This window comes from Anas platyrhynchos, chromosome 1, assembly GCF_047663525.1.
Source record: "Anas platyrhynchos isolate ZD024472 breed Pekin duck chromosome 1, IASCAAS_PekinDuck_T2T, whole genome shotgun sequence".
Taxonomy (NCBI): Eukaryota; Metazoa; Chordata; class Aves; order Anseriformes; family Anatidae; genus Anas; species Anas platyrhynchos.
The window spans coordinates 680,292-703,070 of record NC_092587.1 but is presented as its reverse complement, the minus strand read 5'-3'; the positions used below and the strand labels follow the sequence as shown (position 1 = coordinate 703,070).

The 22,779-nt window shown below is 56.3% G+C and overlaps 1 protein-coding gene across 3 annotated transcripts in view; it reads right to left on the bottom strand.

Annotated features, from left to right (window-relative positions):
• Positions 1-2,533: 2,533 nt before the first annotated feature.
• Positions 2,534-22,779, bottom strand: part of SHANK3 (SH3 and multiple ankyrin repeat domains 3) — a 363,910-nt gene continuing 343,664 nt past the window's right edge. For all 3 annotated transcript variants that reach the window (XM_038180780.2, XM_038180783.2, XM_072035934.1), the window contains one exon: positions 2,534-5,417. In XM_038180780.2, the coding sequence (XP_038036708.2) occupies positions 4,874-5,417 (544 nt within the window). In that variant the 3' untranslated portion in view covers positions 2,534-4,873. The remainder of the gene's footprint in view (positions 5,418-22,779) is intronic.

Genomic DNA, 22,779 nt, shown 5'->3' with positions numbered 1-22,779 from the left:
TGGTGCTTGAAGCGGGGGATGAAGCTGCTCGGGGCCAGCACGGCCACCGAGCGGGGCAGTGACCGGCACCGGTGAGACCGAGCTGCCTGGGGCAGGGAGGAGCCGGCCCTGGCCGCTCGCGTCTCGGGCAGCATGGGCAGGGCAAGCGCCCCGGGTGCCGCCCCGAAACGGAGCAGGCTCACCCCACGGGTGCCCTGGCACTGCCTGGGACGGTGCTGTCTCCAAAGCCCCAGGCCAACGCTCGTCCAGCTCCGCATGAACGTGTGTCCATGGAGGGGACGGGAGGGTGATGGGGAGGATGAAGCTGTCGCTGCTGTGTGGACAGGGAGAGGGAGCAGGACTTCGTGGCAGACCCAAGCAGCCGCAGGGACAGGGGCGATGGCACGAGTGTGGTTGGAAGTCGCCTTCTTTTGTGTTATGCCTGACTGGGACCAGCCGTGGTGGCCCTGGGGCTGGCGGCCCCGAGGGTTCACGCAGTGTTTGCCAACACAGGTACGGCTGCAGCTGCTTCGTGTCTTGGAAGCTGGGGTGCACGTGGGGGCGGCGCGGCCGCCGGCTCCGCCAGCAGCAGAGCGGTGCATCCACCATCTCCAGCCCTCGCCACGGGGAAGGGGCAGCAGTAGGGGTGGAGGAGGGCTCTTCGGAAATGGCAAGAAGGCGTCCAGCTTTCCAGGTCCCAGACCGAACTTCCTGCAGAAAAGTTACGCTCTGCAGTCTTCAGGCCCCTCGCAGCGAGGGGGGGGTGCAGGCAGGGTCTCTGTGCGTCGCCCCAGAAGCAGCTGCAGAAGGGGCAGAGACCCGCAGACCACGGGACAGAGCCCGAAGGGCAGCCTGCACTCAGGACAACACGGTTACACTTCAACCCGCAGTGCCCACCGGCCACCCCGCAGCCACGAGGGCTGGGGAGAGGCTTTTGGGGCCGTGCCAGGGGGGTGCCAGGGAGCAGCAGGCAGCAGCTCTGCGTGCTCCAGCTGCAGGAGGGGGGCAGCTCCACGCCTGAGGGACATGGGGCTGCCGGGGGCGAGGGCTGCTGGGGTCTGCGTTACCTGCAGGTGGGGCGGAAAGAAGCTGGCAGTGAGATGGAAATGGAAGAGGTGAGAGCTGCGGTGTGGTCAGGGCAGCGGGGCAGGAGCTGGAGGTGCTGGGCTGGGGGGGGCGCAGGGCCAGGGGCTGCAGAGCCAAGCCGGGCAGCCTGGGCCAAGCCGTCAGTGGTGCAAAGGTTTGGAGCGGTGCCGAGTTGCGGCGTGCAGGAACACAGCGTGCTCTGCGGGGCCACGTCTGCCCACACAGCCAGGAGCAGCCCTGGGGGGGACCCATGGGGCAGAGCACGGGAGGCTGAGCCACGGCATGGCCAGGGAGCGCTCAAGCATGGGGGAGCAGAGGCAGAAGCCAGCAGAAGGACACCACCAACCTAGGGACTAATGGGCACGGGCTTCCCATGGCTCAGTGCAGGCTGGAGAGGAGCGTTTCTACATCAGTGAGCGGCTCCAGAGCAACCTCACAGAAGCAGCATGAGGATCAGACAGCCAAACTAATTATTTTTTTTTAGAAATTCTAACGTTTTACAGAGTTTGTGGCAGAGCCTGCATGACACGGAGCCTGGGACAAGCCTGCTGGCGTGCCCGGTCCCCGCAGCAGCGGAGCTGGCACGCGGCAGTGGCGCAGAGGCTCTGTGCACCCACGGGTGCCACCAGGACGTGGCGGTGCCACTTCGCCAGGCACGGGGCTGAAGAAGCAGCATCAGCCTCAACATTCAGGTTGCAAGGGCACGTGGTGGGCTTGGCTTGTGGCAACGTCTACAGACATCGAGGGTCCAGGCACTGCAGAGCGTGTGGGAGGCGATGAGGGGAGCAGGCAGGGGACACACGGAGCCGGTGGGGCTGCGGGCAGCGAGCTACGTGCCAGGGGTGCGGCAGCGGCGGTGGCAGTGGTTGTTGGCACAGCCAGCAAGTGCCACCCTGCCAGCAGCCTGGGACATCCCTAGTACAGGACTGTCCCCATCTCTGCATGAGCACGGCAGCAAATGTTTGTGATCAGGTGATAATTAATGCCAGGGCAGGCTAAGGAGATGGAAATGTGGGCGATGGAGAGTGAGTGGGCTGTGGGGAGCAGGGAATAATTCAGTGCGTCTGGAAGTGCTGCTGGCCTCGGGAGAGGCCATCGTGGAGGGCTTACGGGTGCCAGGGCGGGGGATGGAGGGGGGCGGGTGGCAAATGGGAGCAGTGGGGCAAATGCAGGGCATGGAGGGGGGCACAGAGGCAGAGGCGTGATGGGGTAGGCTGCAGCGATGGGCACGGGGCAGGACATGGTCACACAGCATCCAGCGGTAGCATTGGCACACACAGGAGGGGCGGGGAGGAGACTGATGAATACGATGGCAAACCTGGTCAACAAAGAGGTGGCTTCGGGCAGACACAATGGTTGCTATCACAATTAGGATGCCTCTTGGCTCACCAGGTTATTGGATGGGAGGCCTGGAGTACCCTGGGGTATCTACAGCAGGATTTTTGCTTGCAGAATAAGAAGGTACAGGTTGAAACCCCCTCTTGCCTTCCCCATGCGACTGTCCCAGCTGCAAGCACTGGGATGTTGCCTGGGGAGGGAAGAAGTGCTGTGAATACACAGAATTCAGCGGTTTCTGGAGAGCTCTAAATAGAGCCGTTTTGGGCACGTGCCCAGCAAGAGAGCTCAGGGAAAAGGAGACAGCACCACAGCCTGCCAGGATCTGTCCCGAAGAGGGCCTCAGCCTGGTGCTCACACGCAGGAGGGGGCCGCAGCCCCAACCCTTGGCCTGTGCCTTTCCACTGGCTGAAGGTTGTGAAGGTTCGGAGATGTGTGAGGGTCAGAAGGAACCTCTTTGTCCTTCCCTCTAGCACCAGAAGAGTTAATGCCTTCATGGGGGACTCAGCTTTTGGGGAACACCAGTCACCAAGCCATCCCCTCCCGAGCTGGCCGGGGCAAGCCCCTGGCCACCCCTGAGCCTGGGTGCGCGATGCTGTCGAGGGTGCAGTGCGGAGGGGAGCGCACGGGGTGGGGGACAGGGACCGGGCTGGGGGACGGGGACGCTGCCTCCTCCGGCTCTGGGGCCGCCCCATGGCACCCCAGCCTCCTCAGCCACTGGGTGTAATGCCAGTGCTGCCCCTCGCTTGCCTCCGGCTGGGGTTCCCAGCGCGGCGCTCGCTCCGGGGCACGGCACAGCCTGCGCAGCCCTTGGCCGGCCGCGGTGCGCTGCGGGCACGGGGTCCGAGGGTGGGCGATCGCCCCCAGAGCTGGAGGTGGGAGGAGGACCTGAAGCCACGGGAGCCCTGCGCCTGCCGGAGGCGCGGGGTTGCTGCAGGGTAGTGGAAGCTCTCCATGCATCTCTGCCTGCGGGGATGGAAGACTTGGTGTGTCCCAAAAACCAAGTTTTGTGTTTCTAAATCTTTAAAATCCAGAGTGTCTGAAAGGAGCTGTTGGTTTTTTTTTTTTTCTTTTTTTAAAAAGACTTTAACATTCATTCAGTCAGTCACTAAAAACTCCCATGAGTCATGGGCGTCCCAGGGGAGGGGTGCAGGCACCACCTCATCAGCATCTCAACAAGTCTAGAGATATATAGATTTAGTAAAATTATAACAAAATCAGGTGGCTATAGCTATAGATATAGATATATAGATATTTGTTCTCTCTTTTCAAATATATAGCTGATTAAAAAGATGCAAAATAAGGATGACTAAGACGGAGTGGGAATCCTGTAGTTCAGTATCGTCTCTTGTAGATCATCAGCTGCTCTCTATATAAATGCACGGAGATTATATATTATCCATCAATGTGTCCCCCTTGGAAACAAGACCCCAAACCAAGAGGAAATAAAACACCTCCCCCCACCCCCCACCCCTTTGAACGTTGGCAAAGCGTTTTCTGCTGGATTCCCCACCAGCCTCCCTCCAACACCCCCCAAACATGCTTCTATCCATGCGGTTTCGGTCCCTCTCTCTCTCCAGGGCAAACCAAGCGCAGCCAGGCAGGGGAGCAGAGTCCACGGCCGGGCTCTCTCACGCTTGGCGCTCCTCTCACCCACACAGCAAGGCTCGCTCCTGCCTGCGCCGGGTCTGCCGGAGGAGCCGCGGCAGGGCTGGAGCAGGGCGCGGGTGGGAGCAGGGCGGCCGTCACCGCGGCTCTCCTGGCACGCAGCGAGGCTGCCCTGCCACGGGCCCTGCTCCCGCTGCCGCCCTTCCTCACCCAGCCCCACGGGGCCTCCATCCTGCTCCTGCCCCCGCAGCGCCCTGCCTGCCTCCCCCAGCAGCCCGCGCTGCCGGGGCCCTGCCTTGCCGTGCCCCCCACACGCAGCTCGTGTCTGGCCTGCCACCTCCCTGCCTGCCGCACAAGGGACCTGCGAGCAGCGCTGGGCTCGCAGGAAAACCCATGCAGAGCCTGCTGCTCAGGAGCCCTTGCCCTGCACAGGTTTGGTTCCTCGACTGCACGGTGGCCCTGCACAGTCCCCCCCAGCCAGGTGTCGCCGTGCCACAGGTCCCGTGCGGGGAGCCCGGCGCGGCGGCACCTGGCGCCTCGGCCCCTCCTGCCACCAGCGACGCCCCAGGGAAGAGCACATCAAGCGATATACAGGCCAGACTCTCTGGGAGGAACAGAAAAGAGGATGTATTTCATGCAACATTCCTTTTCCCGAAGGCGTCGCGGGCCTGGTGGGGCTGAGCGGGGTCTGCGTGTGCGTGGCACGCGGGCTGTGTGTGAGCGGGCGGGAGCCCCTCGGCTCCGCGCCCTTCAGTGCAGTGCTCAGAGTAGAAAGAGAATCAAACTGGGTTTTATTAGTCTAGTAGAAACGCCCCCCCCCTCCCCGTGTGGTGGCTCTGGAAGAGGCCAGCGCTGCCTAGGACGGTCAGCTGTCTACCAGCTGCTTGAGTGCCCGCTCAATGTTCATACGGTGCCCGACCCGTGTCACCCCCAACTCCACAAAGTCCTCCTTGGTGAGGGCGGGCAGGTGTGTGCCCTCTATTTCATGGTCCTCAAACTTGTCTCGGTGCTCCACCAAGTTGATGCTTTCCAGCCAGTCCCCGACGTCGTACTTGTTCCACAGGTGGAGGGGTTTCTGCATGAAGGGCCTTGGCGGGTGGAGGGTGTGCAGGGGCGGCCCTGGAGAGGGGGACGGGGACGGGGAGCGGCTCCGGGCGCTCACGCTCCTCACCACAAAACGCACCTCCTTGGGCTCGTGTGGGATGGAGAGGCTGGAAGATTTGAGGATGGTGGGAGGGGTCAGACCATAGGGCCGCACGGTGCTGAGGGGCTCTGTCCGATCCAGAGCCGGCTTCACGGGGCTGGGGGTACGTCGGGTTACAGGGTAGCGACTGCCAGGTCGAACTGTGTAGGTGGTCCCGGAGCTCCGCTGGGAAATGGTGCTGAGTTCTCCTAAACTACTGAAAAGTCTGCAGAAAGAACGGTACAGCGAGAGAGAGAGGAGAGAGAGCAGAGGGCGGGGTGAGGCCAGGTCCCCAGACACAGCGGCACACACACAACACGCGGGGCGGCCGCTGCAGGGCTGGGCCAGCCTCAGGCAGCAGGGGTGGCTCTGCAGCGCTCGGGGACACGGGCTCGGAGAGCTTTGGCCAAGAGTTCCTGCAAGCCCTGCGAGGTCTATTCCAGAGGAGGCAGAAGAGGTTCCAGCAAGTATCTCCGGTTCCTGGCCAAACCTGCCCTAGCTGCCACGGCCCTGAAGCCCACGGAGACCTGGGGAGCAACCTGGCCCTGCAGCCCCCTGCGGTTGTGCTGAGATGGCTGCAGCTGCAGCCCCGCACCGCTGCCTGCCTTGGTGTGTCAGGAGCCTGCGGCAGAGCCTTGTGGAGCCACACTGGTCCCCTCCCACCAGGGACCATCTCCCCTGCCTCACACCACTAGCTCCAGTTTGCAGTTGGGTCCTGCCATGGACCCAGAGCATAACACCTCAAGCCATCTGCCGGGGGACAGAGCCCCTTCCTGCAACAAGAGGACCCCCCTGCCACCTCTCCAGGGAGTGGTGTGTGGGTGGGAGGGCCGTCGTGCCACCCCAAGCATGGTGACAGCGGGGCCTGGCTGCCACTGGAGTGGTGGCGAGTTCCCTAGTGTGGGCTGTGCAGTGGGCAAAGGGGTGTCTGAACAGTCTTAGCTTGTGTTATGCCACGTGTCTGCCTCCCTGGGCATTTTGTGCCTTGGTCTGCATGTTTGTGGGCAGGCTGACACTGCTGGGGCAGCAAGTGTCACTTGTCAAAGAGGACACAGTGTGCCTGGGCACCGGCCTGTCTGCTCCCCGCTAGCTCTCCCTGCTGCAGGAACACTTTCCTTCTGCCATCACCTATTTGCCTTTACCACCTCGCCTGGCATAAACAAGTATTTTCGGTATATGAAAAGAAACAGAACAACAAAAAAAAAAAGACAGGGAGAAAATCTGGAGGGCAAGGCCTTTGAGCATATTGCTTGAGCGAGCCCCTCAGCTTGGGAAGCCTGGGGACAAGCACCCACCACCGGTGGCTGTCGGGGCCAGGACCGGCCAGGGGGCCCTGGGGTCTGTGTGGTCTCTCTGGTCTGGCAGTGGAGGGGAACGAAGCACCCTGAACCCTCCCCAGGCCTTGGATGGGAGGCTATGGCTCCATCCTATCTCCAATTACCTTTACTACTGCTCTTTGACCAGGCTGCACTTTGCTAACGTGCACCCAACAGAATGAGTTGGCCTCGGTGGGCGAGGTAGCCCACCACTGCTGCCAGGTGAAATGAGCACAGATGGCTTCTGGAGAGCAGCCAGGTGCTGCGGCCTGAACGCCTGCAGCAGCTCCGAGGCCTTGGGACTCCAAGGCCTGGGCAGCAGCCCATGAGCCCTGGCTGATTGGGGCCTGGCTGGTCCCGCAGCAGAAATGCTGCAGACAGGAGGTGGTGAGAGCACTCCTGAATGGCAGCAAGGGTCTGCTGCTCTGGGTCTGCACACCCCTGGGCTGGGAGGCACGGCACTACCAGGGCTGGACTGGCCATCTTTGCTGTCCACTGCTGAGAGTCAGGCAACATCAATGTGCTTGTCCTCTGAGCGGGGCTGTGGCTCCCTGTGCCTGCAGGCTGCAGGTTCGCCACCGCCACGTCAGTGCCCAGAGCCCCTCAGCCCAGCCCCGCAGAGCAGGACGCTGCCCAGGCTCCTGCTGCCCCGGGAAGTCAGAGCCTGAAGCTCGGTGCTTGGAAGCATCAGAGCGCTCCTCCCTGGGCCTGGCACCACCGCCTGCAGCCTGACACACTGCAGTCCCCTGCTCCCTCCAAGCTCTGCCTTCCCCTCAGGATCGCTCCCAGGACAGACGGACACTGGAGAGCCTTTGACAGCTACAGCAATCCATGGACTACACTAAGCACGCTGCCATTAATGCAGACACCACACAAGACACGGCCTGGGAAGTTAATACATGTCAGTGATTTCTTAGAGAGATGGCTCCGAGAAGATGAGCTTAACACGAATATGAAGGTCTGTCCAGAGTCTGTGGGCTTAGCCACATCGCCTTGTGTTCTTATTTTCCTCCTACCTTGGCACAGAAAGCAAGAGCAATAAAGAAGCGTGACGATGAATCACATTTAGGAAGCTCCATCAATATAAAAGAGGAACAACCGAATGACCTTGAGGACTGCAGCACGAAAAACAGAACAAAAAGTGACAGTACAAAATTCAGTGTCCTACTGGCAAGGATCTCTGCTTTCAGCCGGAGCTCATTTATGGGGAATGATGAAGGAAGAGAAAGTTCTGGGTCTCCTGGTACACCCTAAGGTGGCCGGGAGGCACCAGTGCGGCAAGAATACTGCAAGATCTGAAGTGTGCACTAATGTCACCATACAAGACACCCACACAATCTATCGCGAAATTCTGAGCACAGTTCTGGTCCCGCACGTTCAAGAAAGGTAAATTTGAACAGGAATGGCTGCAGACAGCGGCAGCTGGTGTGCCAGGAACTTGTTCAACCTGGCAAAGGCAGGACAGAGGGGAAATTGCTGTGAGAGGCTGTGAGAGGAGAAGAGAGGCCTAGCCTGGAGGGTGCTGAGGACGGCAGGCCTCAAACCCACGCTGGCTGGTTAGCAGATGGCACCTGGCTGTCGGATCGATAGCGCTGGTCAGGGACGCTGGTGGCCCACCAGGCCTCAGGTCAGTCTGCAGAGTGAGGACGTGGTTACGGCCCACAGCGAGTAACGAACCAAGACAAGGCCTTGGGCCCTGCAATTAGCTGCACAGGGTTACCGCCTGAAGAGTCACCTTCCACATGGTTTGCAGAACAACCCCAAATCTGCGTCCACACATGAATTAACCTCGGTACAGGATGAATGACAACTGCTGCACTGAGGGTTTGAGGGCATAACACGCTGTGTGCTCCTGTCTCCAGACATCGTCTGCACATCTTCCTGGGCAGCCGTTCACCTTCTGCTTGTACAGTAATGAGATCTTCCCCACAAGGCTCTGTACGGTCTGTTGTGAGAGAACTTCTATGCCATGGCGTAACCAGGACATTCAGGATGTGAGATCAGACAGTGGAGACCTGCCCCAAAAATGCTGCAACCCGCCTTGAGAGTTTTTGAGTTTAGGCTGCAAATAAAGAGGGGTTGTGAGAGTGGGGCATATCCTTCCAGAGGATTTAGAAAACTCCAGAAATGGCACACTGGGCCATTATTGTCCAGTTGTGCTCTGGTATTACTTCCACCCCTCTTTCAGGAGCTGCTTCTATTGGTTTTCACCTGCATGGGCCTTGCTACCAGGCACGCAGGTCCCAGACGAGACCATAGCAGGCCTCTGTGGCTCAGCTTCTTCTCTCAGGGTCTGCAGAGCCTGGGGAAAGGGCTTGCTGTAGCCTCATGCAAGAAATCGGCTGTGTGCCCAGGCTCCCAGGGCCAGCGTGTTCCTGCAGCAGTGACACAGGGGAGCCGAAGCCGACCTTTCTGGGCATGGCCGGTCAGCAGATGCAATTTGCAGGTCTGTTCTCCGCAGAGAACTGGCTGGCTCAGCACAATGGACTGCTGGCAACACACTGCTGGCTCTCGACTGCTTCAGGAGCGCTGTTCTGCCAGCCATGCATTATGTCTCTGGTCTCTGATGCCCCGTCCAGCTCTGGAAGATGACTTCATTAAAGGCCATCAGGACAATTGTTTGCTCAGAGGCACTTTATTCTGTGCTGAAGCCAGGTAAGTTTTTCTGGATGTGATCCTTCACAAGTGGTAACTCAGCACAATATCCTTTCTGACAACTTGCACATTATGCATAACAACCATATCTGCTTAGAGGGCTCTTTCTGGGTCATTGCTCCTCGTTACAGGTTCATGTTGGCATATTAGTGTTTTGCCAGAGGACTACACATTGATACAGACGTACCAACCAGCTGTAACAAGCTGAGGCCAAGTGCTGCTATGTTTTAGGATGATGCTATCAAAGCCTTTACGTTTGTCAGGTTTCATGAATACTAAGGTGTTGCCCACGTCTTTGGGCAACATCACAGAAATGTAACTGGGAAGCTTGACTAGAAAAACAAAATACTTTCTTCGCTTTCCACTTCCAGCGATGCTCCAACTGGGCCTTGGAAGATGAGCAGCGAAGAAGTGGTGGGGTTGCTGGCTGTCACAGATTTCACTGTGGCAGCACTGATAGCTGTTACAGGGCTGCCTTCAAGCTTTCATTTTCAGAACAAGTCCAGGTTCTGGCAGCTCTACCCCTTGTCGTGCAGAGTTCAGTGATGGCAGTCTGCTGGCAACAGCGGTAGCAGTAGATTGGTTGCCCGGATTGCTTCTTCAGAGCAGGCAGAAAAAGCAGCCTTTGAGATGCAGAATGCAAGGCCTGATTTGCACACCACAGCATATGCATGGAACTGACTGAAATCAGTAAGAGGGGGAGAACAGGTCTCATGGGAAGCAATCTCAAGGCAAAGAAACACCAGCTTGCTGAAAAAGGAAGTTATAACCAAACGAAGAGGGATTACGCATTTGCAGGACAGCTAATTAAGCCTTCTGGGAATACTTTTACTGAAGGTATTAAACCACAGATTGCTTGAATAAGTGGCTAATGGATGAGCGTTCTTTCTTTGAACTCTGTATCTCAGTCCCAATTTCTTCAAGAGTAACAAAGACCAGGGAGGATTCAGCAACAGAGGTAATGCACCACCAATCATTCCAAAAAGAAATCCATTGCTTTTGCTCAGCAAGTCTTTGTTCTCACTGCTCTTGGCTTCCAGGTGTTTTCCTACCGGTGTTCAAAGGCGTCTCCACTGCTTTTTATTAGGACTGCATGAAGGATTCACTGCACGTGATGAACAACCTTCACTACCAGATCACCGAGACACGACTGCTCTCGTGAGCCTCCATCAGTGCTCGGCGCACCCAAAGGCTCTGACATGGAGCTCGGTGCGATTTGGGATTGTGGCCAGGCCGTGCTTTAAGGTCAGGATTAGAGACTAATCCTCTCTCTCTCTCTCTGCTTTACTGCATCTGGAAACTTTGGTTGTTGCTGCCTAGGAAGGTTCATACACAGATGATATCGCACCTCTACAGCTCTCGTTTCAACAGGATTTGGTTTTCTAGAATTTTCTCAAGAGAACTGTCTCTGAAAAGGGAGGGCAAAAGGGAAGAGTACAGAACTGAAAGAAAACAGCTCTGGATAGCCTCTAAACCACAAATCAGAAGCACTTGTGCTACCTGTCACCATGAAAACAACATTTTCATGGGAAGGAGGACAAAGACTGGTGAGAGCTGGTTGCTCCCACGTGCTGCTTGCTATGTGACGAAGCTGCACCAGGGGAAGGGGGACTTCCCATCCCTGCCTGAGGTTCAGATCTTGCCGACAGTCAGTTTGGACACGCTTTATTTGGTGGTGCTGGTGGAGGAGTATGGGCAAAAAGCTGTAAAGAAATAAATACACTTCGCAAAACCTTGGGAGAGTCCCCATTAGCAGAGCACCAGGCAAAACCTCGTCATGTCAGACCTAGGGAAGAGCTCTGTGCCCCAAGCTGTCAGCTCTATCCAGACAGACAGCCCACAGGAAAAGAGGCAGCCTCACAGCCATCCTGCTTCCACGCAGTGCACTGCACCACAGCTGCATTAATGGAAGATTTATGAACTCTTCTCGGGGACCATTTGCTAACCCACTGCTCATACTTAAGTACTGAATTTCAGCAAGAAATTTGTTACTGGCTTTCAGCAAAAGAATCCAAAGAGAGGATAAGCTTATCCCCGTAACACAAGTCCTGCAGGGGAAGGGGTGCCTAACAGTGCGTGAGGCTTATCTGAAGAACTACCGAGAGGAAGGATTTTCTCTGAAGGCAATCTAATTTCCTGCTGTCATTTTTTCTTAGGACTCTACTCGTGCAGCCACCATTTTCATTAAATCTGGCACTCCTGAATTATTCTCTTTCACAGTAAAAAAAAACACACAAAGGGATACAGAGAGGGAACACCTACAGAAGCGACACAAACAAGTGGGGGTAATTGTACAGTGTACTGTCCCTCCTGAAGGCAATGCACTAACTGCCAGCATCTGGAGGGCCTGATGATGCTGAAGAAGAACTGGACAAGTCCCTCTTACACAAGAATGAGCAAAAAAGAATAAAATTGCTACAGCTTGTAAGTCTAAGGGATTATATGCTTCTGCATGGAGCCTCCTGAGCACAAATAAATGCAGAACTGTGGGCAGCACATATGCATGAAGTCCTGCAGAGCAGAGCAGCTTGGTCCTGTGGAGCAGTTTGCGAAGATGGGGTACCACGGGCAGAGCTCTCGTGTCCTTGGCGTGTCAGACTTAAAATGCAGAGGAGACAGCTCAGCAGTGCTGGTCATGTGCAACCGGTCTCATGCTTCCAGAAAGGGTCAGACTTGTACATGCCGTGTCCTTACCGATGGCCACGGGAGCTAAGCCCTGGCACAGGTGATGTGCAGCCGCTTTGCTGGAGAGCCAGCGCAGCTTTCACAGGGCTCAGATTCTGCAGGGCACAGCGACTGCATTGTGTGTGACAGATGAAGTCGATGCCTTCTGAAAGCAGCTGCTGCACTGCACAAGAGCAGTACAATCAGCTCGTGCAAAGGACGTGGCTACACACGGTACTTCATGCATGGAACAACCCTGCTGCAGCAGCACTGCTGCAGGTCACACGAGCGTGCCACTGCCCGGAAATCTCAGGCCAACTTCCCAAATCATCAGACTCATTCCCGATGCTGTTTCCAGTGGGAAGGTATGCATTTCTGGGAGAACTCAGAAGTAGGGCACTTCTCTTTTGAGAACGGTGATGAGCAGCCTCCAGACAGCAATCTTTCTTTCCCCACTGCCTATCGAGGTGCTGTGGCAGCCAACGTGCTCAGCCCACGGAGCAAGTGTTTGGCAGTGGCAGCCCGCTCGCGGTGCCCGTCTCAGTCTGGCTGCTCAGCAGAGCAGTGCTGTAACGCCTCGGGAGCTCCTGCCTTCAGGAAGGGGCACGCAGGGAGCGCCAGGCTGGCCAGCCTCACACCGGTCCCTGGGCAGGAGACAGAGCGAATTGCCCCAAAAACCATTTCCAGCCACACTGAGGACGAGAAGGTGACTGTGACTTTGTGAAGGGGAAGTCGTGCCTGATCCGCCTGGCAGCCTTCCGCAGCCAAATGATGAACTTGGTGGAAGAGGAGAGACCAATGGATATTTTTTATCTTGACTTCAGCAAGGCCAAAAAGCCATCTCCAATAACAGCCTCCCTGGCAAAGCAGCGGAGCATGCGCTGGACAAGTGGCAGATGAGGTTGGCTGGGAACTGGAGGAGCTGCCAGGCGATGTGAAGGACTGCGGTCAGCCGTCCAGTCCAGCTGGAGGCCAGGTAACTGTGGTGTACTCTGGCTGCTGGTACTGAGGCCAAAACCACTTATGTCTTCGTCACTAATTGCCTGGATGATGGGGCGTAGGATGCCCTCAGCAAGTTTGCAGATGGGTTTATAAAACAAGGAGGGGTGTCTGATAAACCAAATGCTGCCCCTCAGTGTCCCTGACTGACTGAATAATGGGCCAAGAGCAATCTCCTGAAGTCCAACAATGGAAATGCAAAGTCCTGGGATGGGGGAACAGCCCCATCCTCCAGGGCATGCCGGTGGCCAACCAGGTGGAAAGAGCTTTGTGGAGGAGGAATTGGGGGTCCTTCTGGACACCGAGTCGAACATGATCCAGCAATGTGTCCTTCTGTAAGAACGATGGTATCTTGGACTTGCACTGCCAGCAGGTCGAGGGAGGTGATCCTGTCCCTCTTCTTGGCACTGGTGAGGGCACACGTGGAGCAGTGTCCAGTGCTGGGCTCCCCAGTACAAGAGAGACATGGGTATACTGGAGAGATCCTAGCAGAGGGCCAGGAAGATGGTTTAAGGGACTGGAGCGTGTGACACAGAAACAGACTGCGAGAGCTGGGACTGTTCAGCCTGCAGAAGGTTCAGGGGGAATCTCATCACTGCCTGACTACCTGATGGAAAGGAGGGGAAAAAGGCAGAGCCAGGCTCTTCTCAAACTTTGGCACAGGTTGCCCAGAGGGTGTGTGGAGTCTCCATCCCTGGAGGCAGTAAAAACCTGAAAATGTCCTGGGTGTGCTGCTCGAGGTGGCCCTGCCTGAGCAGGGTGGGACGATCTCCAGAGGTCCCTTCCAACCTCAACCATTCCGGGATTCTGTGAGTTCAGAGGTGGGAGACCAGCACAGACCTGCAGGCAGCCAGCAGCAGATGTCCCGATGAGAAAGCACTGCTCACATCAGCACAGCGCTAAAGATGATGATTTCTTTTCGCCACAGCTGCTCAGTGGAAGAACCCTCTGTGAGGTTTTCCAAGAAGCCTCTATGAGGTCAAAATCCATGGCTGGGGACTGCGCTCTTTGACCTGCAGAATTTACCTTTTGCACTCAGCTGCCCGTTCCTTTCCGTGCATTGACACTGAACTTCCTTTGCTCTCACACAATTCTCTCACCTGGCTTGGCCAGGTTCCCTCTAGTTCTTCATTGTCCTCTCTAAGTTCAATGTCCCCCACACTTCCATGTTTTCTGCAAACCATGAATTCTCATTAATTACTGTGGTTTTCATATAATTAGTAACTCTGTTACTAACGTTTAATGGGACCGTACTACAAAACACTGAATCCCTGCAATTAACCTTTTGCCACAGTGACAAGCTACTCCAGCAATTCACTTCTACTTTTTTCCTCTGTAAAACACAAGACCAGTAAGCAAGACCAGTAACAAGTAAGTCCTACTTCTTACTCTGAAATAATTCCTCCGTTTTAATAATCCATCTCCTGTGCTCCCGATGCCCAGCTCCTGAAGCACAGCCTGGAGCAGGGGCTGCTGGCTTTGCTCCTGAGACGCGTGCAGCTGGCAGCAGAACACGCACTTGCCTGCCCAAGAGAGTGGCCTTCCTCAGGGGCTGTGAATGTGGAACAAACACAGCTCCCCTGAGCCAAGCGTCCAGAGTCGAAGCACGCTGCGTTTAGCTCAGGTCCCATCACGGTACCTCACCACCGACAAGACAACGCAAACAATCCACGTGCAGCTCTCTGTCTGGAGAGGGAAATGCGGAGGAGCCCAGCGGGTCTCGCACTGCACTGCTGGAGGTCCTCAGCAGTCGTGCAGGCTGGGCACCAAGACTTCAGTTTCCAGATGAGAGCAGAACTGCCAGCACTGAAGAAGTGGAAGACAAGCGAGGCAGTGAAGTGGCCTGCAGAGGACAAACATCCCCGCACCAAGGCTCGTGCACCAGTGACACCTCTCTGCATGGGGTACTATTTAGAGCCAGCATCTCCTTCATCCATGTCACACCGCCATACAACGAAAACCTTCACTGCTTGCAAGGAAAGGAGGGGGGAGATTTGAGTTTCTAAATCTAAGACGTCAAGTTCTGGACTTCCTCAGCCTGCTCAGGACTGGACTTCTACTTATTTCCAGAGCTGAAAATGGAAGAAGCCCTAGAACTGTCATGGATTTTGTCCCCTTGACTCTGGGGACAAAAAAGAGAAGGAAAACTGATTTCTATAGCTTAATCAGCACATAGTGAACACGTAGCAACCAACCAAGAGACTCAGGCCAGCTCTATGCTGCTGTTCAGGTGTTCAGCAAGACAAACTCACTTGAACAATGGAATTTGTTCATAACCCTAATGCCAGATCATGAAGGACTGGCAAATCTCGTAGATGACACGACTACAGGACAGCAGTGCACGTGGCCAGAAGCTCTGTGCCCCACAAGCATGGGAGCGACCAGTGGAAGAAAGCAGCGTAACGAAGTACACAACTGCTTTTGGAAGTTGTTTGCTCTCCCAGAGAAGCACAGAGGGAAAGCCACTTAAGCCATGGCTTCTGGCATGCTGCATCAGGGAACACCGTCAGGTACAGAAAGCACCAAGTACGACACGCTCAGTGGGGACAGAAAACGAACAAATCCATGGAAGATAAAGGCAAGCAGACAAAATGGAAAATAAGGTGCATGTGTCAGGTTTGTAGGTGATGCAGACCTGACTGAAGCAGCAGGGGAAGCCCTGGATGCCTTCAAAGCACTCAGACCTGGGTGCACTTCTGGGAAATTCCTGCTAGCTAGAGACAAACGGGGGGCCTGAGGCTCTCCACCTGAGGAGCATGTTAAGACTGGCCTGGTGGAAGCTGTGCTAGAGGTAACAAATGATTTTCTGGATTCTTGTGTATCACTTTAAGCAGAGTACGAAAATCTCCTCCAGAAAGCTACTGTGTCACTGTTCTAGGCTGGTACCTCACTACATGAGGACAAAACAAAAACTGAGCAACGGGATGGTATCACTGATAGCAGCTGAGCCTGCTACTCCTCATTTACCACGTCATGATGATTTTTTGCTCTTCATCACACTATACATGGCCCTTCACGTGGGAGTAGGATGCCTCTGCAGCTGTGCTTCTGATGGAAAAAGAGCTAAGGACTTGTGATGCTTCCTTGAGCAGATGAAGGGCATGATGTGGACAAGACAGGACACCTGCCTGGACAACTGGATGGATCTGCTGCTCTGAGGCTTTGGGCTTTGATGAAGTGCAAGGTGCAGCTGCAGACTGAGCCCTGAACTGGCAAAATGCCAAAGGATGAGGCTCACCTATGAGTCAAGACGAACTGTCCACTGCCCCCGATCTCTCCACAAATGCACTGCCTTCCTCATGGAGAGAGACGTCCCTTACCAGCCTCAGTCATGGTCAGATGAAAGCAAATTCCCCTTTTGCTGGGTTTATCGATTTATTTATTTTTTGCTCTCCCAAACTGTTTATAAGACATTTTTGCAATGAAACAGAGCCATGAAAACCCTTGAGCCCTTTTGTGGCTTCTCGGTGTAAACGTCTCCTTGCTTCAAACCCACTTTTTCTCTCTCCATGCATTTCCCTCTTCTTTCCTCTTATCAAACTCCTGCAGCCAGGACCCTTCTGGCTGTTCCCTGGTAGAGTATTTTCACCTGACCCCAAGGCACGAACTGTCCTTCCTTCACCTGCTCTTCCCAGCTCACCAGTGTCCTACAAACCTCATCGGGAGCCGTCTCCTGAGCCAGCACTGCCTGTCCTACCCTCTGCTGAGCTCCTGGCTCCCGGTCGCAGGAGTCTGACCTCGGCCAGTGCCTGTGCTCAGCAGGCTCTGTGCACATCATGGGACACTGGAGGCCACTGGCTGCTGGCAGATTTGGGGCATTTGATGCACAGCGGCCATTTAACGGGCCCCGTGTAGCACCTAACGCCTCAGAAGTGAGTTCCTAGTTGAAAAAGTGACTGGAATATAAGGACCCAAGGCTCTTCCTATTTATTGCTCCTGCTGGTCTCAGATCAGAGGAGGAAGGGCACATCGGTGTTGTTTTTCTCTTCCTAATTCCCAGAGCTGAGCTCTGAGAGCCGGCAGAGCCTTCCCCTCTCCGTCAGCACCAGCTGCAGGCACCTGCAGGCCAAACCAAGCCGTGCAGGCACTGCCACCTTCCCTGTCACCCTGCCTGCTGGCAGCCAGCCCTGCCCCAGGCGCTGCAGTCCCAGCCCGTTCCAGTGCTGGCACGGAGTGGTGAGGCTCGCTCTCGGCTGGCCGGGCACCGAGACTGCAGCAGAACTGTTTTGTTGCCTTCATGCACACCCAGCTCTTCCCGTGCTAACACCGACAGCTACAACCTGCCCTGGGCTCGGGCTCCTCTTCCTGCCTGGTGCCACCGATCGCCAGTGTCAGCGCTGGGCTCAGCTCTGGGCCTGACCTCAGGCACCTGCACGGAAAGGCTGGGCTGGAGCTTTCTGCTCAGGTGAGGAGCTGTGACACACGGGAAGGCTACTCGTGTGCACAAAATGACTGACCCGATGGGACTGACGAGTGGGAAAGCTGGTCTAGGAGCGTTTGAATTTTGGTGACACAGAAGGTTAACTCACGGGGTTGCAGGACATCGTTACACAGAGCTAACGACTTGCCTCCAGCCAGCAGCAAGCACTTCTGCGCCTGAGCTGATCAGGCCTCAGAAGTGGTGTAGAAACGAGTCTCCTCAGTGCAGCCTGAAAATATCCGGGTTTTACACCACCCCTCCTTTCCAGGAAATTAAATGCAAAAACTTGTGCTAGGAAAATATTAAAGGTGAAAAACGGGGTGGATTGCACATCCAGTTTCATCACCGGTCACTTTGGACAAAGACACCAGCTGACTTTTTTGCACTATAATTGGGAATAACACCACTCCCTAAAGCCCCTGTGCAGTCGGTGCCTGCTGCCCCCCCTCCTGCTCGTGCTCACACAGCCCCATTTGGCCACGGGCCCCCCGCTGCCTGCTGCTGTGCCGCAGCCCCTCTGCAGCGCCCGGTCCCTGTCCCGGCTGCGCTCGCGGCTCAGCGGGATGCTGGGCGCAGGCGAGGTGGTGTCTGAAGCTGTCACGCCAATGGGGATGTGCAGCAGAGCAGGAACAGGAGCTGACGGGGACACGCAGCCAGCTGGGGCTGGACGGGAGCAGCGCTGGCTGAGCCCAAATGGCCGGGTGTGGGCTGGGAGCATTGTCTGAAATGCCTGCTCAGCTGAACGGGGATGGAATTGGCTCCGGTTCGTTCCAAACACTGATAATCACGTTAATGCTGTCTGACGAGCTGGTGCTGTGCTGGGACCGCTGGGCAGTGTCCCCACGGGGTGGGGGGCAGAAGCCAGGTCTGGGCAGCCTCTAAGTTGTCCCCATCCTGCTGCACGCAGCACAGAGCTGGGGGACGAGCCCGAGTGCCCGCAGCAGTGACGGGGGGGTGGGGGGACAGCCTCCCCTGGGTGCAGCACCCCCAACACTCAGACTCTGTGACACCAGCAACAGGACGGAATGCATGAAGACATGGGCGTATGCAATGACATGAGCAGGACCCTCCCACCGCTGACCAGAGGCAAACAAAGCAAGATTTCTGTGCCAAACCTGGGGCGCCACTTTCTGCCCAGCTCTAGCCGGGACAGTGCCCCATCTCCAGCTGTACCTACGGGCTCCACCACCTCTCCCCAGCAGGACTGGGGCAGATGGCACCTGAGCTTCCCACACTGCTTAAAGCGGCTGCGTGACACAGCCCGGGAGTGGAGCAGACCTGGTCCCTGCGGATGGCATCCACGCGGCTGTCTGGAAAGCGGTACAGGAGAAACCAACAGCCCAGCGGTGGTGTATGGCATCTGGCAAGAGGAGTGTCCTAGTGTGCTGCCACTCTGCTCTCCCAGGGACTGGCCCTGTCCAGCTGGACACCGGGAAGGGGACGCAGACTGGGAAATTCAGCAATTGGCAGAAAATGACAAGTAAAATCAAACATGAGACTGTCCAGAGCTCCGGGTATGCTCTGGGTTTGCTTTCACACATGGAAGCAACACAGGTGTAGGTAGCTAGTTTCATACACACTACGGGTAAAAAAAAAACAGGACAGACAGACAAACACGGAAGAAGCACAACCAAGACCACACAGCTGGCCATGCACACTGGGGAAATTCACCTGGGGCGCAGCCTGGATCGGGAGCACGTGCCGCAGCTCGAGCCCTGCAGAGCTCCTGCAGCCCGCGGGCCATATTCCTGGGGAGGAGGGAGGCAAAGGGCTCCTGCCGCCAGGTGAGTGCACAAAGCTGGCCAGCCAGGGGCCTGCCAGGACCGCCAGCAGCACCGGGGGCAGCCGAGACCTGCTGGGGACACGGGCCAAGTGCTGTGCCAGCAAGGACTTCTCCAGCAGCCATTGAGCAGCTGGGGAGAAGGGAGGCAGTTTTCTGCCGTGTGATTTCCCCGCAGCAGTCCCAGGTAAACCACACTCTGTGGTTTAAGTCTGTGCCTGTGGTGGCTTCCCTGGGGCTCTGCTTGTCACCGGCTGTGGGCCACTGTCCCCTTCCAGGCCCACCCTTCACTGCCCTCAGCTGGGCTCAGGCCTGGGGGCTCTGCACGATTTTGGATGTAGGAAGAGCACAAAAGGCTGCCTGCTCTGTCACCAGGCTACGGCTCCAGGAGGTGACCGGCAGGGAGGGTCCTGGGGCACCTCTGAGCACGGGGAGCTGCCGGGGGGCTCGGCAAGGAGCCTGCTCCTGGGGGGCAGCCCTGGCTGGCTGGGGCGTGGGGTCTCATCCAGCCATGGGCCGGGCGCCATCAAAGCCCGAGGGAATTTCCTCAGTGGTCTCGCAGGAGGCAGCAGCACACAAGGGCACGAGACGGGGACACGGACATGCTACGGGGCACACGAGGACGGGCGGGCGGACACGCACGAGGCAGGGCGGGCGCCGCTCCCTGCCCTCGGCCGGGCGGGCGCGGGAGCGGGGAGCGGGGAGCGGGCGGCGCGGGGACGACATGAGTTTGCTATGAGATGAGAACATGCTCACTTACACAACTCGCCCACCCTCCTGAGGCCAGAGGCGGTTCTAGACAGAGCAGCGCGGACATGCAGATGTGAGAGCAGGAAGAGAGCAATGAGAGAGAATGTTAGCTCCGGTCCGGGCGCAGCAACAACACGGAGTGAACAGAGGTCGGCACACGGCCGCGGCCCGGACAGCCCCTGCGGGACCGGGGGCAGCGGCTGGGGCAGGGGGCATGGGGCAGGGGGGGCAGCGGGACCCCGGCCGCTGGGCCCGAAGTGACCGAAACCCAGCGGCTCCGGGGGTCGCGCCTGGGTGGGGGGCCCAGGGAACCGCCAGGGGGGCTTCTGGGGCCGGGGGCGTTCAGGTGGTTTCCGCACTCGCTGAGGTGTGGTTTATTGGGGGAAATGGGACAGTCGTAACTGCATGAGTTCAACAGCCAAAGCCTGAACAATTCAACAGTGCTATTGGTAACAGCTGAGAAAAGAAGAAGGGGGAAGGGGAAGAGAAAAGGGACGGGACGGGGCAGAAATTTGGGGAAGAGCAGAAGGGGGAGGAGAAGGAGGGGAAGGAAAGAACATACGCATGAGAAAAAAATGGTCCACAGCAAGAACAAGAAAGAGTGGCAAATACAGTTCAACATCTTTTCTGACTTTACCAAGTATCTGTGTTAAGTGTTTTGTTTTTATGACTGTGAGAACAACAGCTACAACTGCAGGTCAATGGAGTATTATTAGGGCCTTGCAAGTGAGTTGATGTTTCCCAAAGGGGATAATCACAGTTTCTCTGGTACACGAGTTTGTGTTAATGCTTTGCTAGGAGTCTGTGCTGTGCCAAAACACCGGCCCTGAGCTGGCAGGAAAGGCTCTGGAGGAAAAAAAATAGTGCAGCATTTGATATCCAGTACGGAGGTGGGACATGGGGCATGGGGCAAGGACGGCCTTGCAGCCTCTGCCTGGGTGTTGAACTTCCTAAAACTGCCTCCTTGTGCACTGCGAAACCCCTCGGCCTCGGCTCATCTGGCCGGCATTGCCCACCTCCTCCTAGCCGAGACTCGCTGCCTCCACGTGCTGCAGTGCCAGGCCCTTGGTGTTTCCTGCAAGTCCCCACCATGTTTCAGTTTGGCATGGGGAGTACAAACATAAAAAAAAAATCTCTGGTTTCATTCTTTTTTTCTTTCTCTTTTTTTTTTCTGCAGGTTGTACTCCTAATGCAAAGAAATTCATAGGAATTTCTCATGCCTGCACCAGACTCCAATGGGGAAGAAGGAAGCAGGACAGTTACAGTCTTCCAGATGGGATTTGCTTGGCCAAACAAGGACTGCAGGTGGGAAGTACTGGCTGGTAGCTGGTGCAGGTCACCGGCACCAAGTGAAGCCTGTGCTGTTTGGGACAGAATCTGGCTCACTCCTGTGCAACCCGAAGCAAACGCGCACAGGCAGCGCCCAGGCAGGACGGCGTGCTGAGGAAGCATGGTTATCCCCTGGGAATGCCAGGCACCGCCAGCGAAGGCGTCCCGGCCGTGTCACGGTGACGGACTCGCTACACTCAAGGAGTGACCTAGAAGAGCAAGAGGACTTCTAAATGCACTTTGAGCACTCTCCTTCTCATGCTTTTCCGTACAAGAGGATCTGAGCCTCCAGTGACATTTTCTTGGGCAGTTTTGCAGCTGGTGATGTACCTGGACTCTGAGTCTTTCAGACTTGGGCTCCTGCCTGCCTGTTGCTGAACTTTTACAACAGTGAGTTTCTGGCAGGGTCTGAGCTTTATGGACAGAAGAGCTGCGTGCACCTTAAGCTAACGTTAATAATCTCTTGTTGCAGCAAACCTGTTTTGTCCTCCTCTGATCTCTTCTTTTTAGGAAATTTAGGGCCAGTAGCTGTAGGACACCTCGTCTCCTCCTGTGCTGCCTCTGGGAATCTCCAGGCCAATCTCTTCCTAAACCTTCACTTAGGAGTTTGAGTCAACATGGAAGTTTTCCTGCAAAACTGCTCTGTTAGCATGCAGGCCTCTTTACAAACAGTTGCTTTGCCTCTTCTGTGTTGACAAAATAATTGTAATTTTAGCGTCTCTTCAATTTTCTCCATAAAAAGGAAAAGCCCCTTTTCTATGACGTGCACATCTAGTCTGCTAAGGCCCTGAAAGGAACATCCCTTACAGCTCTTCTCCTCTACCTGGGAGACAAATAACTCACCATGGGACCTTCCCTGGGCTGTTATCAGCAGTGAGTGACTCTTTCATTCTTCTCTTTGAGCCACCTCAGCACTGACACAGTGTTGGTGGGACCCAGAGCTCTGCTGATGGAGGTCTAGCCAACACCTGCCCTGCTGTCCCTAAATCTCACTCCGGACAAGCATGAGTCAGTCTCGCTTTGCTCTTCTACTCACTCGGAGGAGTGATGAGTGCATGAGCTGTGATTAGTACATGTTAGTGACCAGATGAGGTGAAGCCAGCTGTGCTTGCTGTGATATGGACACATGCTGAGACTTGCTACCCACAAAGCCCCTGTCTCCTTGTAGGCAATGCACATCAACATCAAAAACAGACCCTACCCATGCACCAGTGGCAGGAAGCATCGAACTGGTTCCAGGCTGGTGTCACTCAGGAGAGTTCCTATGGGGCAGGTGTTCTCTGAATTTAGCTCTTCACAGTAGCTCCTAGAAACTCGTGCCACATTTTCCAAATGCCCAGCCTCCCTCAGCTTATCTCTGCTCAGCCTGTGCTTCCCCATCCCCTTGCTGTCTGCAGTCCCATGGCTAAGTGGAAAAGCCCACGGGGTGGATTGGGCTCAGCAGTGCCACATCCTCATCCTGGCCTCCCGCAGCGAATGCTGGCACAATGCCATGTCACCAAGGAGCCCACAGCACCTTTGTGCACACCGGTCTGAGCCATCACCAGGAAGCAAGGAGAGCTGCCCCCAGCTGAGCGCAGCCGCAGCAGAGCTGCTGGTCCCGCTGCTGCACGCCTCCATCTGCAGCACCTTCCTCCCACCACCAGGACGGGGAGTCCGTGGAGCATTTTTATAG